This window comes from Myotis daubentonii, chromosome 11 (assembly GCF_963259705.1).
Source record: "Myotis daubentonii chromosome 11, mMyoDau2.1, whole genome shotgun sequence".
In the NCBI taxonomy this organism is placed as follows: Eukaryota; Metazoa; Chordata; class Mammalia; order Chiroptera; family Vespertilionidae; genus Myotis; species Myotis daubentonii.
In genome coordinates, this window is record NC_081850.1 from 79,959,672 (window position 1) to 79,974,861 (window position 15,190).

General features: G+C 56.6%; 1 protein-coding gene across 1 annotated transcript in view; it reads left to right on the forward strand.

The window, feature by feature from the left end:
• The window catches only part of LOC132212513 (bile salt-activated lipase-like), a 51,359-nt gene extending 40,150 nt beyond the window's left edge, over positions 1-11,209 (forward strand). Inside the window, 11 exon segments of the mRNA XM_059658403.1 lie at positions 5,675-5,834; positions 6,374-6,496; positions 6,683-6,880; positions 7,411-7,541; positions 7,701-7,808; positions 7,928-8,045; positions 8,910-9,087; positions 9,273-9,476; positions 10,150-10,347; positions 10,855-11,074; positions 11,076-11,209. Of these exon segments, the coding sequence (XP_059514386.1) occupies positions 5,675-5,834; positions 6,374-6,496; positions 6,683-6,880; positions 7,411-7,541; positions 7,701-7,808; positions 7,928-8,045; positions 8,910-9,087; positions 9,273-9,476; positions 10,150-10,347; positions 10,855-11,074; positions 11,076-11,183 (1,746 nt within the window). The 3' untranslated portion in view covers positions 11,184-11,209.
• Positions 11,210-15,190: the final 3,981 nt, after the last annotated feature.

Sequence of the window (15,190 nt, forward strand, 5' to 3'; positions counted from 1 at the left end):
GGAAATGTCCAAGCCCAGTTATATAGGGGTTAAGCTGCCTGTGTACAGAAAACAACTTTTCCCTGCCAGAATGCATGTTAGGGAAATTGGACAGACTGTGTTTGTGGCTAGAAAGAAAAACTGGCCGCCACACACAGCCCTGACAGGGGCCTGCAGAAAACTGTGTAATGGACTTAGATGATGCCTGCGTCTTCATGGACATGACTCCAGAGAGACAAGGACAGTTTTGCTTGGTGTGGGAGGGTCAAAAGTGGACTTTAGCCACCTCCCTGAGATGTTTGTATAGCCTACCCTGTGTCATGTTTGGTAGCAGGAAATTTGGCTGCCTCAGGTGGCCACAGTGCCAGCATTGTACTTCATTATGTTAATATGTTATATTGATCTTTGATTCTCTTACAGATTTTAATGCAGATGCCAGCAATTACTATAGACCTATGTTGGTCTACAGGCTTTAGTAGTCTTTGGGAGTAACTGGCGAGTGTCCAGTTTCCCACACTGAGCGCCATTGTTATAGCCATATATTAGCTGTCCTAGAAGGGGGTTACACATTTTAATTTTCTTCTTGTCATTTAAAGACAGGTACTATTTTGTTATAAAATATTTGGAAACATATTACTCTGGGAAGTCCATGAAAAGGTCTGGCAAGGAATATCAGAAGATCTTAAAGCAGGTCAGTGTATTTTCCTCCCTTTCGGATCCCTCCGAAATTTGGCAATTCTTAATAAATGAATCATGGCAATGTGTTTCTTTGCATAAATTCAATAAGACGGGTTTCCAATAGTAGTTTTATTGACCGAAAACTTTGACTGGAGCATCATGTTTTAGAAAGTATTGTCTGGACTCTAAATACTTGAACCAATAACAGTGCCATAGAGAAAGCCTGATATCTTGCTCAGCAGCCCTGAAAATGGCTAATGCTGGAGCATCAGGCCCGTACCCCGGGCATCGCTGGTGGTTGGTCAGAGTGGAAGGGGAGGAACGAGGGCACCTCTGCGTCCCTGTGGAACCCCCACACTCTCTAGGCCACGATGAGGAGGAGGGCTGCTTAAATGAGACTTGAAGCCTAGGACATTGGTTGGCAATCTGTGGCTCTGGAGCCACATGGGGCTCTTTGGCCCCTTGAGTGTGGCTCTTCCACAACATACCGACTTCTGCACATGGGCCACGAAGTTTCAATCGCACTGTATGTGCACGCCCGCATGTGGTATTTTGTGGAAGAGCCACACTCAAGGGGCCAAAGAGCCACATATGGCTCACAAACCACAGTTTGCCTACCACTGGCCTAGGGCATGGGGCTGGGTGGAGTCTCTGCAGGTGAGGGGTTCACCTAATTCAGCAGATACTGCAGGCAGGTCTGACGGCAGCTGGATGGCCTGGCTTCCCTGCCATACGGGGCAATTAAGACTCAATCATGAAATTCCGGCAAAAGTGGTCAGTTACCATTCCTGTTGTATTTATGCAAACAATCAGGCCAAATTAAATGCAATAAATAAATTAGTCTTACTTTGGCTCTTTTATTAAACATAAAGGTGATTTTAAGAGATAAATTCTATTTCAATACAAGTTATTAGAACTGAAATGCTTTCTTTCCCTTCCAGCAGACCATTGGTTGTAACTCTTGCAGTTCTAATTGCTCAATAACACTAAATTTTATAATACAGTCTATCTCCACCAGGCCACAAGCCCACCTCCTACTGTGCCCAGGCCTCATCCTCCCTCTGACAGACAGGAGGATCTCTTGGCTCTGAAAGAAAACTCCATCCCTCTTCAGCATGGAGTAGCCAGAGGAGCCCACTGATGACCGTTTTCCCTGAAAGAATTCAGAGCCAGGGTCCTTGAGGGGATGGTTAGGCAGTTAGACAGACATGAGCAGAGCGAGGACGATGGTCCAACTGGAGAAGAAATAGATGGGACTCTGAGACGTGCTTCTCACCACTCCACCAGCTCTGAAGCCGGAAATGAAGAAACCTGTGCACATTCCCTGTCCTTTCCTCAAAGAAAGCCAACAGGCTTAGAACAGCTAATAGAGATAGAATCAATAAGCCCTGAAGCCCCAGATGTTACTCCAGACCAGGTCTCTGGACTGCCAGCACAATCCCTTAGGTCAGTGGTTAACAAACTCATTAGTCAATAGAGCCAAATATCAACAGAACAATGATTGAAATTTCCTTTGAGAGCCAAATTTTTTAAACGTAAACTATATAGGTAGGTACATTGTTATGAACTTAATTAGGGTACTCCTAAGGCTTAGGAAGAGCCATACTCAGGGGGCCAAAGAGCCTCATGTGGCTCGCGAGCCTCAGTTTGCCGACCATGGCCTTAGGTAATAAAGATGGAAAAATCGTGAGCTGCTGAACACCCTGCTCCCTCCCTCTGAGCCTTCTATTAAATCCCTAAGGTGGGGGTGGGGAAGGGGGGATGATGATGGGGAAATGAGAAACTTTTCGGGGAGGGGCTAGCAATCTGAATCTGTTCCAGTAACCTAATGCACATGCTTGTTAGTCTATACCAGTGGTCGGCAAACCGCGGCTCGCGAGCCACATGGGGCTCTTTGGCCACTGTAGTGTGGCTCTTCCACAAAATACCATGTGTGGGTGTGCACTACAGTGCCATTGAAACTTCCTGGCCATGCGCAGAAGTCGGATTTAGGCCTCGGCGAGTCTATTTTGAAGAAGTGGCATTAGAAGAAGTGGGGGGTGTCGGTCGGTTGGTCGGTCGGTCGGCTGATGGGAGACGCGGCACAAGCGGGCCACGGGATACGCAGCACGGGGGAGGCGCCAAATATCAACAGTACTTAAACTATATAGGTATGTTAATAACAATGTACCTACCTACATAGCTTAAGTTTAAAAAATGAGGCTCTCAAAAGAAATTTCAATCATTGTACTGTTGATATTTGGCTCTGTTGACTAATGAGTTTGCCGACCCCTGGCCTATACTCTAGTCACTGGCCCTCCTTGAATTATCTGGTCCTGCAAGACCTGTTTACCTAAGGACCACCCCTGTTTTAGAGGGGCCATGAACCATGAACAACACACAACCCCCAGAGGGAGTCATCAGTGCTGGCGCCAGGCCAGGCCTTGAGATGTGGTCCCACTGCCCTCAGCCCAGCACAGGAGGCTTTTTGCAGAGCCCGCCGAAGGTCCGGAAGTCCCAGCCCATATTTGGAGGACAAAGAAACCTAAGGGTATAAAGGGAAAGCGTCCTCCATATTGACTTGCTCAGGATTTGGAGAGAAACAGCGTCCCCTGAGGCCTATACTGGTCCATGTGAAACATCTGAAAATAAATGGGGTTTTCCTGGTACCCCCGGGGGTCGCCTTGTAAATTCTATAACAATTTCACCCAGGACCAGGCGCTGGACCACCCCCCTCACTCTGACAGCACATCATCTGAGGAGTCCCAGGGGAGAGGTCCATGTTTCATTCTCCCCATCCCTCTCTAAAAAAGAAAATCAATAATAAAGAAAAAATGTTTAGAATAGGAATATTGAATGAGGCAGCGAGAAGAACAGCAGCAGCTGGGAGAGGGGAGATACTGATCAGTGGACACAAAGTTTCTGTTTGGGGTGATGCAATGATTTGGAACTAGATGGTGGTGATGGTTGCACAATAGTGTGACTGCAGTGAATATCACTGAATTGAACTCATAAATTGTTAAACTACAGTATTGTATGCGATTTACATTTAACCCCGATATTTAAAAACAGTAGCCAGGACCACCTCCAGAGCCAGGATGGGGCTGCCTTCCTTTGTCAGAAGAGGGAGGAGTTTGGCTGGGCCTGTGCTTTCTGCTGCCCACCAGGAGGAATTCATAGATTTCAAGTTCAGAACGGAACCCGCCTGCACTAAGTGGAGGAGTGTAGACAGATCACAGCTTCCACTGGGAAGGCGAAGCGGGGAGCACTCTGTTGGGTGGACTTTGCCATCTGTTCTCCAAGGGGCCCGGACTTCCTTTACCGGAATGGAACCCTCCGGGAACCCTGTGTGGGAAGGCCTCTGAGGCGGTGTTGCGTCCTGGGATGGAGTAGTGATGCAGCTTATTTAAGGCGACAGCTGGGCCCTGGGAACCAGGATCTGCAGCTCTTCACTGGCTTCATTTTCACGGGGAAAGTGAGGCGTTTGGGGCGCGTTAGCACGCTGAATCTGTGCCAGTAACCTAACGCACCTTCTTCTTAGCATATTGTCTAGTCCAGCTGTGGGCCAACTACGGCCCCCGGACCGGATCCGGCCCATTTGAAATGAATGAAACTATTGGGAAAAAAGACCGTACCCTTTTATGTAATGATGTTTACTTTGAATTTATATTAGTTCACACAAAAACTCCATCCATGCTTTTGTTCCGGCCCTCCGGTCCAGTTTAAGAACCCATTGTGGCCCTCGAGTCAAAAAGTTTGCCCACCCCTGGTCTAGCCCCTGCCCAGAGCCACCGGACCATTCCCAGTGACTGGCCAAGGTGGGCTGAGGGCACCAGCCACCCGGATCCGAGGGCGTGGCAAAGGTGCACCATACCCGCCTGGGAACAGTAGCTACGTGTGTGTGTGTGTGTGTGTATGTGTGTGTGTGTGTGTGTATGTGTCTAAGTGTGTGTGTGTGCCCACACCTGCATGACCTTGGCCCTGAGCCTTGCTGGAAATGGCAGCTATCCTGGCCCCAGGTTTCCTGCCTGAAGGAAGAGACAGAAGGAGGGGAGGGGAAGGGAACCATCCACAGGCAGCTGCCAGCCCCGGCTCCCGGATGTCTCCCGGATGTCCCGCCCCATAAATACCCCTGCTCAGAGGCAGGGGCCCTGAGACAGGCACACGCACCATGGGGCACCTGGAGCTGGCTGTCTTAGGCCTCACCTGCTGCTTGGCAGTAGTGAGTGCAGCAACGGTAAGCAAGAGCCCAGCGGGCGAGGAGGGGCCTCTGTCTGCTCCCCAAACCCGGCCTGGGAACTGGGTCGGGCACCTCGGATGGGTGGTAGGGAGGGTAGAGGGGAGGTGGGCAGGCAGGTGAGGCGCTGGCAGGAAGAGCCCCCAAGAGCCCACACCCAGCAGGCACTTTCCTGGCCCTTCCTCTGCTCCTGCATCCGCACGCACACAATGGTGCAGGTGCAGCTCAAATACAGGACGCTCGCAAACTTGAACATCAGAAACCAGGAATAAGTTCTGGTACAGGCTCTCTCCAGGGCACACAGGGTGCTCTGACGCCAAACACAAACAACACCCCAGGGTCACTGGCGTCCTCAGTGCTGATTTGCGGAGTCCGCCTTGGCCACCAGGGCCCTCAGGGTGTTCCTCTGTCCGGGGATGGCCATGGCCCCGCACAGAAGGGAGCTGGGCCCTGAGCAGGCCAGCAGGTTGCCCATCACAGCCCCCAGCGTCGGAACAGGAGTCTGGACCTCGGTCTAGTTCAACCCGGTGCCTGGCCTCCGGCCCCTGAAATGGGCGACCCCACCTGCTTGCCAGTGGCCGGGGCCCCTCCAGGGTCACTCAGGAGCTTCGGGGCAGCGACAGGGTCTCCTTCCTCAGGGCCCTGCTACGGGGCGAGGAGCGGGGCTTCCACAGGAACCCACAGCTACAGGCGGGCGTGACTAGGGAACCCCCACCTGGAAGCTGCCCTGGACCCCTAGAGCCAGCAGGGGTGGCCCCACCCCACCCAGCCTGCACCCCCTGAGCCTGGCCCTCTCCCCAGCTGGGCGTGGTGCCCACGGAAGGGGGCTTCGTGGAGGGCGTCAACAAGAAGCTCGGCCTCTTCGGCATCGGCGGCCGCTCTGTGGACATCTTCAAGGGCATCCCCTTCGCCGCCCCGCCCAAGGTCCTGGAGAAACCCCAGCCTCACCCCGGCTGGCAAGGTAGGAATGAGTGGGTGGGTGGGTGGGTGGGTGCTGGGCTGGCCCCTTGCCTGCAGTGGCGGGTGGGGCCACCATCCTCAGACTGTTGCAGAATTTACCAGGCGACCGAAAAAATACGCAGGAGCACCGGAGGCACAGGAAAAACCCATTTATTTCCAGACAGTTCACATGTGCCGGTCCAGTGACTCAGGGGAGTCTGTTTCTCTCCAAATCCTGAGCCCCCAATATGGAGGAAGCTTTCTTTTCTACCCTTTTGGTATCCTTGTCCCCCAAATATGAACCATACTTCCGGACCTTTCCCAGGCTTTGCAAAGGCGCTGGATGGGTGCAGTGGGACCACCTCTCAAGGCCTGGCTTGGCGTCAACACTGATAACTCCATCTGGGGATGGTGATGGCCTCTCAAAAACGGGAGTAGTATTTTGGGTATCAGGTCTTGCAGGACCAGATAATTAAAGAGGCAGTGACTAGATTCAGATTGCTAGCACCCCAAAAATATCTCATTTTCCCCATCAACACCAGCCCCTCTTGTCCCCCACAGGGACCCTGAAGGCCAAGGACTTCAAGCAGCAATGCCTGCAAATCACTGTCACCATGTTAAATACCAGGGGCTCCGAGGACTGCCTCTACCTCAACATCTGGGTCCCCCAGGACCAGAAGGAAGGTACACCCGCCCACCCCATACCCTCCAGGTCCCCGAACCTGCAAGAAGCGCCCAGGCAGCCAGAGGCCTAGCCCTGCCCAGCCCCTTCGCTTGTGGGGGCTCCAGAGCTGAAATTCCCTGAAACAAGCACCGAGAGGGGATGGGGATGGGACAGTTGGGGTCACCAGGCCTGCTCTCCTGCCTCAGTTTCCCAGAACCTGCCTGTCATGATCTGGATATACGGAGGAGGCTTCCGCATGGGGTCTGCCCAAGGAGAAAGCTTCTTCAATAACTATGACCACGACGGGGAGGAGATCGCCACGCGGGGCAACGTCATTGTGGTCACCTTCAACTACCGCCTCGGGCCGCAGGGCTTCCTCAGCACTGGCGACGCCAACCTGCCAGGTGTGCTGGGCACCATGGGCCAGGGGTGAGGGAGCTGGCAGGGGCCCTCAGCACCGCTTTCTCCCAAGAACTCCTTACAGCCTCACAGAGACCCAGAATTCTACTGGCAGAGCAGGAAGCTGGGGGTGGACAGTGAGACACAGGAGCCCATCTGCAGCTGTAGCAAGAGAAGAGGCTGCCAGCCTGGCAGGGACCCAGGGACACTAAAGAACAGGGACAGGGACCCAGGTAGACCAGTGAGCAGGGAGAGGGACAGGGACCCAGTGAGAGACAGAAGATCAACCACTGAGATGGTGCCTAGGGGGACACAGAGCCATGGGACAGACAAGAGGGACAGTGTTAGGGAGAGAGATGAGAAGCCTGGCCCTCCTGCTCCAGGTCCCCTACCTGAGCCCCCACACCCCCTCCAGCACCTCATTCAACAGCCTCCTGGGACCTGCCATGCGCCATGCTGGGGCTTGACAGGGGCCTCCACATGGAGGACACTCTCCCCCACCCCAGTCCCTGATGGGCTCCCCCACCCGCCCCAGGTAACTACGGCCTTTGGGACCAGCACATGGCCATCACGTGGGTGAAGAGGAATATTGCAGCCTTCGGGGGGGACCCCGACAACATCACCATCTTTGGGCAATCATCTGGAGGTGTCAGCGTCTCTCTGCAGGTCTGGGGACCTGAGAAGGCGGGTCTTCCTCCCAGGGTGTTGGGGGAGCAGAGGGGGGCTGTGGGGAACAGCGTGAAGCTGACAGTCTTGCAGTTTCTGGCTGCCTGGGTGTGGGCAGGAGAGGCAAGACCATGGTGACAGGACCTCTGTGTGTCGCAGGTCCTCTCTCCATACAACAAGGGCCTCATCCAGCGAGCCATCAGCCAGAGCGGCTCGGCAGTGGCCTCCTGGGCCATCCAGAGGGACCCTCTCCGCTGGGCCAAGCAGGTAAAGGGGAGCTGCAGTGGGGGAGGAGGGAGGGTTACCTCCTGTCCATGCCCTGTCCCGGTCCCCATGGCCGTCTGCCCTGCAGTGCCCTCACCTACCTGTCTCCCTGCAACCCCCAGATCGCCAAGAATGTGGGCTGCCCCCTGGACGATACCGCCAGGATGGCCAAGTGTCTGAAGGCCACCGAGCCCCGGGCCCTGACACTGGCCCATAAGGACATCCCTTTCGGCAAGGCGTGTGAGTGAGGGCTCCACATGGGGGGCCGGCCATGCTTCCCAAGAAGTGAGGAAGTGCCGGGTCTGCAGCCTGGCCCATCACCCGCTCACTGGCACCTGTAGGCAACAACATGCCACCATGGCCCTGATGCCTGTGTGGCCCCACTGGCTGTGCTGAGGGCGCCATCCCGCCGTCTTATCCTCCCTGGGTCCTGACCCCTTTGGGAAGCAGGTGCACATTTGGGCATACCCCCAACCATGCCGCGTACAGTTATTTGTAACCAATTGTAGGGACCAGACCAAGCGCCTTTGAACTAGTACTAGCGGTCGCCTCTGGTGGTCCGTGAGTTCTGAAAGGATGGCGACCGCTGACCTAGCCGACCGCTGACTCTCCTGAGCCACCCTGCGGTCTCTTCAGGGGCCATTCAGGCTTCCGGGGGAAGGGGGGGCAATGCAGACCTGGCACAGGGCCTGGCTCACAGACCGGCACAAGCCAGCCCTCACTCCAGCAGCTCCTCAATTGCGCTTGGTCTTCCTCCTCCCGATTCTGGCAAAGCAAGAAGAGAGGGAGACAGGGACGCCCACTCCAGGACAGGATAGGCGCGCCTCAGGCCCAGTGGCTGTCAGCGGGATGGTTTGGCCCCAGGGAGCCTGTGGCAGTCTGCACACAGTCTGGGTTGCCACACTGGGGGGTGCTGACATCAGCAGGTGGGGCCAGGGAGGCTGCTCCACACCCGCAGGCAGCCCAGGACATAGAATTATCCGGCCCCATGTCAGGGGACAGGCTGAGGACCCTGGTTTGGATCAGAGGAGGCAGGGGCCCCCCGGGCAGGAGGCCTGGCAGGGGGGCTCTGGAAGGTGCTAGAAGCCGTTGCTCTCCATGCAGCCGACATTTTGGCCCTCCTCCCTGTCATTGATGGAGACTTTATCCCTGATGAGCCCATCAACCTTTTCGCCAACACGGCCGACATTGACTACATCGCTGGCACCAACAACATGGATGCCCACTTCCTTGTCAGATTATTCGTACCAGCCGTCGACATTGGCCTGCTGACCATTACAGGGTGAGTAGGGCGCAGGGCACAGGAAGGTACCTGGGGGCCTCTGGGAGAGGCATCAGGTGAGGGAGGAGGTCGACAGGTGTAGCGGGCCGTCTGCAGGCCCCTGGGGTGGGGGTGGAGGTGGGCGTGCATGTGGGTCCCCTCCCACTGGACGGGTACAGGGTCCAGTGCCGACTTGGTCCCTACAGGAAGGACTTCTACAAGTTTGTCAGCTGGATCACCATCGCCAAGGGGCCCAGAGGTGCCAATGCCACCTTTGACTTCTACACGGCGTCCTGGGCCAATGACTCCTCCCAGCTGGCCAAGAGAAAGACGGTGGTGGACTTTGCAACCGACTACTTCTTCCTGATGCCCGCGAAGATAGATGTGGCCCAGCACAGAGCCAATGCCAAGTGAGGGCCGGGGAGGGGAGGCCTGGGTCATGCACCTGCCCAGCGAGGCCTCCCCCGTGGGCGGCTCAGGGGGTCAGGGAGGCCCGGGAAAGCCGTGATGGGGTCGCAGCGGTGCCTGCACCATCTGCCCTGCCCCGGCCTGTCCAGACTGAGAAGGCCCCTCCTCTCCTCCCAGCTCAGGGGCCTTTATAGAGCCCTCCTCAGCCCACAGGCCTCGCCTGGCACTGCCCACAGCCTGCCGCCTCCCCCACTGAGGGGAACAGAACAGGGGATGCTGGTCTCTGTTGTGGGTTTGGAGTTTGCCAACATTCAAAACAACTTTGGCCTGCGGCCAGCTGGTAAACCTCCAGTGAAAACAAAAAGTAAGTTAGGAATGCTGACACAGAAGAGAGAAAAAACAATACCATCTGATCAAGAACACAAATTCATTGCAGAGAAAAGGAAGGAAGGCGCCTCCATAGGCTTTGGGGAGGGAAGTGTGGATATACTTGAAATCTCAGAACCCACAACCCCTGGGCCTTCCCTTCCCCAGTGCTGGGATCCAGGTCCCTCCTGAGTCTGGGGATTTCCCGGTTCCTCCCTGCTCTCCCCATGGCTTCCCTCCAGGGCCCAGCTCTGGGCTGGGCAGCCCAGGTGAGCTCCCTGCCAACCTGGGCCGTGTCTCCCTCCTCAGGAGTGCCCGGACCTACACCTACCTGTTCTCCGAGCCCTCTCGCAAACTCTTCTCCCCCAGCTGGGTGGGCGCCGACCACGCCGAGGACGTCCCGTACGTGTTTGGGAAGCCCTTCGCCACCCCCCTGGGCTACCGGGCCCAAGACAGGACTGTCTCCCAGACCATGATCGCCTACTGGACCAACTTTGCCAGAACTGGGTAAGGCGGGTGAGGCTGGGCCAGGCCTCCTGCCTCCTGGGCCCACATGCCTGTCCCCTCGCGTGCACTTAACCTCTCCGAGCCTCAGTACCCCCTGTGTGTGAGGATAGGAGGTACTGGAAGGGCCCTGGCTGGTTTGGCTCAGTGGATAGAGCCTGGGCCAGTGTCCTGAAGAGTCCCGGGTTTGATTCCTGTCAAGGGCACGTACCTCAGTTGCGGGCTCAAACCCCGGCCCTGGTGGGCGTGTTGGGGATGTGTCTCTCACATCAATGTTGCTTTCTCTCTGTCTCTCCCCCTCCTTTTCACTCCATTGAAATAAACAGAATAATATCTTTAGTGCGGGTAAAACTAAGGGGTTGAGGGGGGGAGTCTGGCTGGGTCTCAATTCACGCACATGCCCAGCCCGTGTCCAGGAGACAGTGAGGCCCTGGGGGTTCGGATCAGCATGGAGGTCTCCAGCCTCCTGTTAGCGATCAGACCCCACCCGGCCTTTTCTCTCATCTGCAGGGACCCCAACCAGGGCCACATGGCTGTGCCCACCCAATGGGAGCCCTACACCCAGGAAAACGGCAACTACCTGGAGATTAACAACAAGATGGATGGCCAGTCCATGAAGCAGCACCTGAGGAGCAGCTACCTGCAGTACTGGACCCAGACCTACCAGGCACTGCCCACCGTGAACGAAGACGAGGCTGGCCCTGTGCCCGCCTTGGACGACGCTGAGGCCGTCCCCTGAGCCCCCCACTGGTGACTCTGAGGGGCTCAGATGTCCGCAGCCATCGGCTCTAATGTCCTGTCCCAGGATCCAACCTCCCTCCCCAGCTCTTCCTGAATAAAGCCACTTCTCCCTCTGGCAACCCTCTTGGCCTCATGATCTCAGCTGCCCGTACAGTCTCTGCACGTGTCCTGCTCAGGAAGTGAGGTGCCCCCTCATTTAAGCGGAGGAAAGAGGGTCAGAAAGGCGTCAGCACCAGGGCAGAGCTCAGGCTGCTGGTCCTGAGTGCGGCCCCCGGCCCCATGGGCAGTTGCATCTGGACCAGTGCAATGGACTCAGCCTCGGCCACACCCTCAGGGTACGGGGAGCGGGCTCTGTTTAAAGACAATGGCCTGGGGAAGAAACGGAATCGCCTCCAGCTGGATCCCAGGCAGAGACAGTAACGCATCCCACTGGGCTCAGAGCAGAGGGTACAGGGCTGGGACTTGGGTGCCCACCGGCAGGGCTAGGGCTGCTGCCCGCTGGCTCTGGCAGAGTCCGGAGGGGAGCGGGGGGCAGAGCTCAGATGCAGGGCCATGGCTACCTCAGCAAGGTCTGGGACAGGGCACCGCCTGCACCGAGGGCACCCCCATCCTGACCTCACATGGCCCGGGCGGTGGGCACTGTGGACACCCCCGTTGTAGACAGTTACTGTGAGACAGGCTCACCTGTCCGAACTAAAACAGGGACTCGGAGACAGAAGTGCGGTGAAAGCGAGACCTGACTGCGCTCTGGAGAGCGGTTGTCCGCCCATTGCACAGGCTCACCTGGGGCGGGAACACAGTCCACTTAATCGGCCGTCCTCCGGTTCCTCATTGGCTGCGTGCTATGGGCTCAGCTGTTTCCTGACACGTCCACTGGGTCCTCCCATTGGGCCATTTAATAAAATTGGGCTGAGGCCTTTTCTAGTTGCCTCCCCTCCCCCTGTCTAGCTGAGGCCGGTGCCTGGAGGGTCTCCACCATGATGCCGGCCCACGCCCACAGGGCCTTGGTCTCCCATCCTCGTCCCTCCCCCTCCCTTCTCTGTGCCTGGGGAGGTTCAGCCACCACTTCCATCAGAAGCTGGCCATGCTGGCCCATGTCCTACAGCGCCAGGGCTCCAAGAGGGCTCACGTGCCCCAGGCCCTCACAGCGAGGACTCAAGCCCAGGTCTGAGACACCAAAGCTCACCAGGTCAGCTCAGAGCAGGCGTGAGGGCTCAGAGGAGAGAAGGCTCCTGCTGGGGTGTGCATGGCAGGGGCAGCTCAGGGCACCAGCCGGCCACCCGATGCACACGGTCCAGTGTTTCCCTGGCCAGGCGGTGGGAACAGTGGGCAGTGTGGGTCGTGTTCCTCCCGCCCTCCCTGCCCCATCCTTCCACCTCTCCCATGAGGGGATCCAAGCGCCCACCTCCCCATGGCAGAACCACAGCACAGCCCTGGACAGCGAGGGCAGCCAGCCAGGGGCTGCGGGCTCTCAGGGCTCCAGCACATCTACCCTTCAGGATCAGGGAGTCTAAACTGGTCACAGCCTGAGACGAGGGCCTCAGACCTCACAGCCCTGGGTTCCTCTGGGCCAGCGGGGTGGGGGCAGGAATCAGCACGTCTATCCTGCAAACCCGCACCCACCTGGGACTCCTCAGACCACGTGCGGGCAGGCGAGGGGGGCGGCCCAGCGCCTGGTCCTGGGTGAAATGGAGCCTGTGAAGAGCGGCAGCTCCTGGTTCCCGGGGCCCAGCTGTCGCCTTAAATGAGCTGCATCACCCATCCTTCCCGGGACACAGCGCCGCCAGAGGCCTTCCCAGGACGGGTTCCCCGAGGGTTCCAATCCCGTAAAGGAAGGCCCGGCCCTGGAGAACAGAACGCGAAGTCCCCGACAGAGGCCACTGGCCAGCGCTCCCCTCCTCGCCTCCCCAGTGGCGGCGGTGATCTGTCTACACTCCCCCACTTAGTGCAGGTGGGTTCCTACTGAACTTGAAATCTATGAATTCCTCCTGGTGGGCAGCAGAAACCACAGGCCCAGCCAAACTCCTCCCTCTTCCGCCAAAGGAAGGCAGCCCCGTCCTGGCTCAGGAGCTGGTCCTTGCAAGTGTTACTTCTGAAGAATTGGGGTAAGGGGGTGGATAAGAGATCAAGCAAAGGGCTTGTATGCAGGCATATGCGCATAACCAAAGGACACAGGCAGTAGGGGGCGGGGACGTGCTGGGGGACGGGGTGGCTCGGGAGAAGTCAGTGGCGGAAATGGGAGACATATGTAATACTTTCAACAATGGAGTATTTAAATTTTAACAAATTGGAGTAAAATATACATAACATGAAGTGTGCCGAGCCGGCGTGGCCAGGGGTGAACTGGGAGCGGTGAAGGGTGGAGGAAAGACGGACAAGAGAAGAAAGCTGGGGCTGGGCGGGAGGCTCCTCTCGGGTGGAGAGAGAGCGCCACGGCCTGCAAGCCGAGTCTTTATCTTATCGGATTCCACGAGGCAAAGTAAGGGCGTGGTTCCAATTCGCGGGTTTCGAATCCACTCAGTTACATGCACCTGGTCAGGCTTTGTTGGCACCTCCGCAGCCCACACCACTCAGCCCCGGGGGTTCCACAGGTTCGGACCGTAAGGGCAAGCTCACAGCCACAGCCTTTGGCCATCATTGTGCTGGGACTTGCCCGTGGCTTTGCCACGAGACGATCGTGCCCTCTCACTGGTCCCAGGCTTGAACCTGTCCGAACGCTATAGCCCAGTGATGGCGGACCTTTTGAGCTCGGCGAGTCAGCATTTTGAAAAACCCTAACCTAACTCTGGGGCCGTGTCACATAGAGAAATTTTTGATATTTGCAACCACAGTAAAACAAAGACTTCTATTTTTGATATTTATTTTATATATTTAAATGCCATTTAACAACGAAAAGTCAACCAAAAAAATGAATTCACGTGTCACCTGTGACACGCGTGTCGTAAGTTCGCCATCACTGCTATAGCCGCCCTCCACAATAAAGCACCCTGGTTTAACTTCTAAGGTGACATTCATTGCAGTCACACTATTGTGCAACCATCCCCACTATTTCCAAATCTTTCCATCACCCCAAACAGAAACTGTGTACCCATTCAGCAGCATCTCCCCTCCCCCACTCCTGCTAGCCTATTCTATTTCCTCTCAATTTGCCTATTCTAGATATTTCTTTTTTTATTTCTTTTTATTTTTCTTATATTTTTACTGATTTCAGAAAGAAGGTAGAGGGAGTGATAGAAACATAAATGTTGAGAGAGAATCATGGACCGGCTGCCTCCTACACGCCCCCTACTGGGGATGGAGCCCGCAACCCAAGCCTGTGCCCTGACAAAATCACACCGTGACTGCCTGGTTCATAGGTCGATGCCGCTGAGCCACGCCAGCCGGGCTATTGATTTTTTGGGGGGGTGAGGGGGGCAGGGAGTGAGAGACAGGGGATCGAACCCACAATCCAGGTGTATGTCCTGACTGGGAACTGAACCCACGACCTTCTGGTGAGTGGGATGATGCTCCCTCCAATGGAGCCACTGGCCAGGCGTAGACACCCGCTGAAGGTGGAATCCTGTTTTCCGGGGACATCGTGTTGTCGTGGGGATCAGAAGCCACTCCTTTTTGTGGCTGACTGACATCCCAGTGTATGGTGTTTGAAGCAGAATAGCGCCTGTGCTCTCAGAAGCCTTTTTATTTCTGAAAAGTCCTTAGTAACGCCGCCCGCAGGGCCCTGAGGACGGAGCCTGGTCAGGCCTTTCCGCGTCCGAGTCTGTGAATTTCTTTCCCTGGAACGAGGCTGGTCTCCTGGGCCTGTCAGTTGCGGAGCAGCAGGGGCTGAGCACCACGGGCGGGAGTCTGAGGGCCCAGGGTGCAGCCCGTCCCTGTGGGAACTCCCCAGCGCAGCCTGCATCGCTGGTGGTGTGCGGTCCCTGGCTCCTGTCCTCTGGTCTCTGTGGTCAGCGTGTGACCCGCCAGAGACCTTGTCACCTGGTCAGGTGCAGCGGCACGGCCGAGTCCGGGCACCCCGGCTGCTGTGTCTGATGAGGTGCGAGAGCCCCGCATTTGGGGATTCTGGTAGGTTCCCCTCCCAGCTTAATGGCTGTCTCCTGGAGCGATG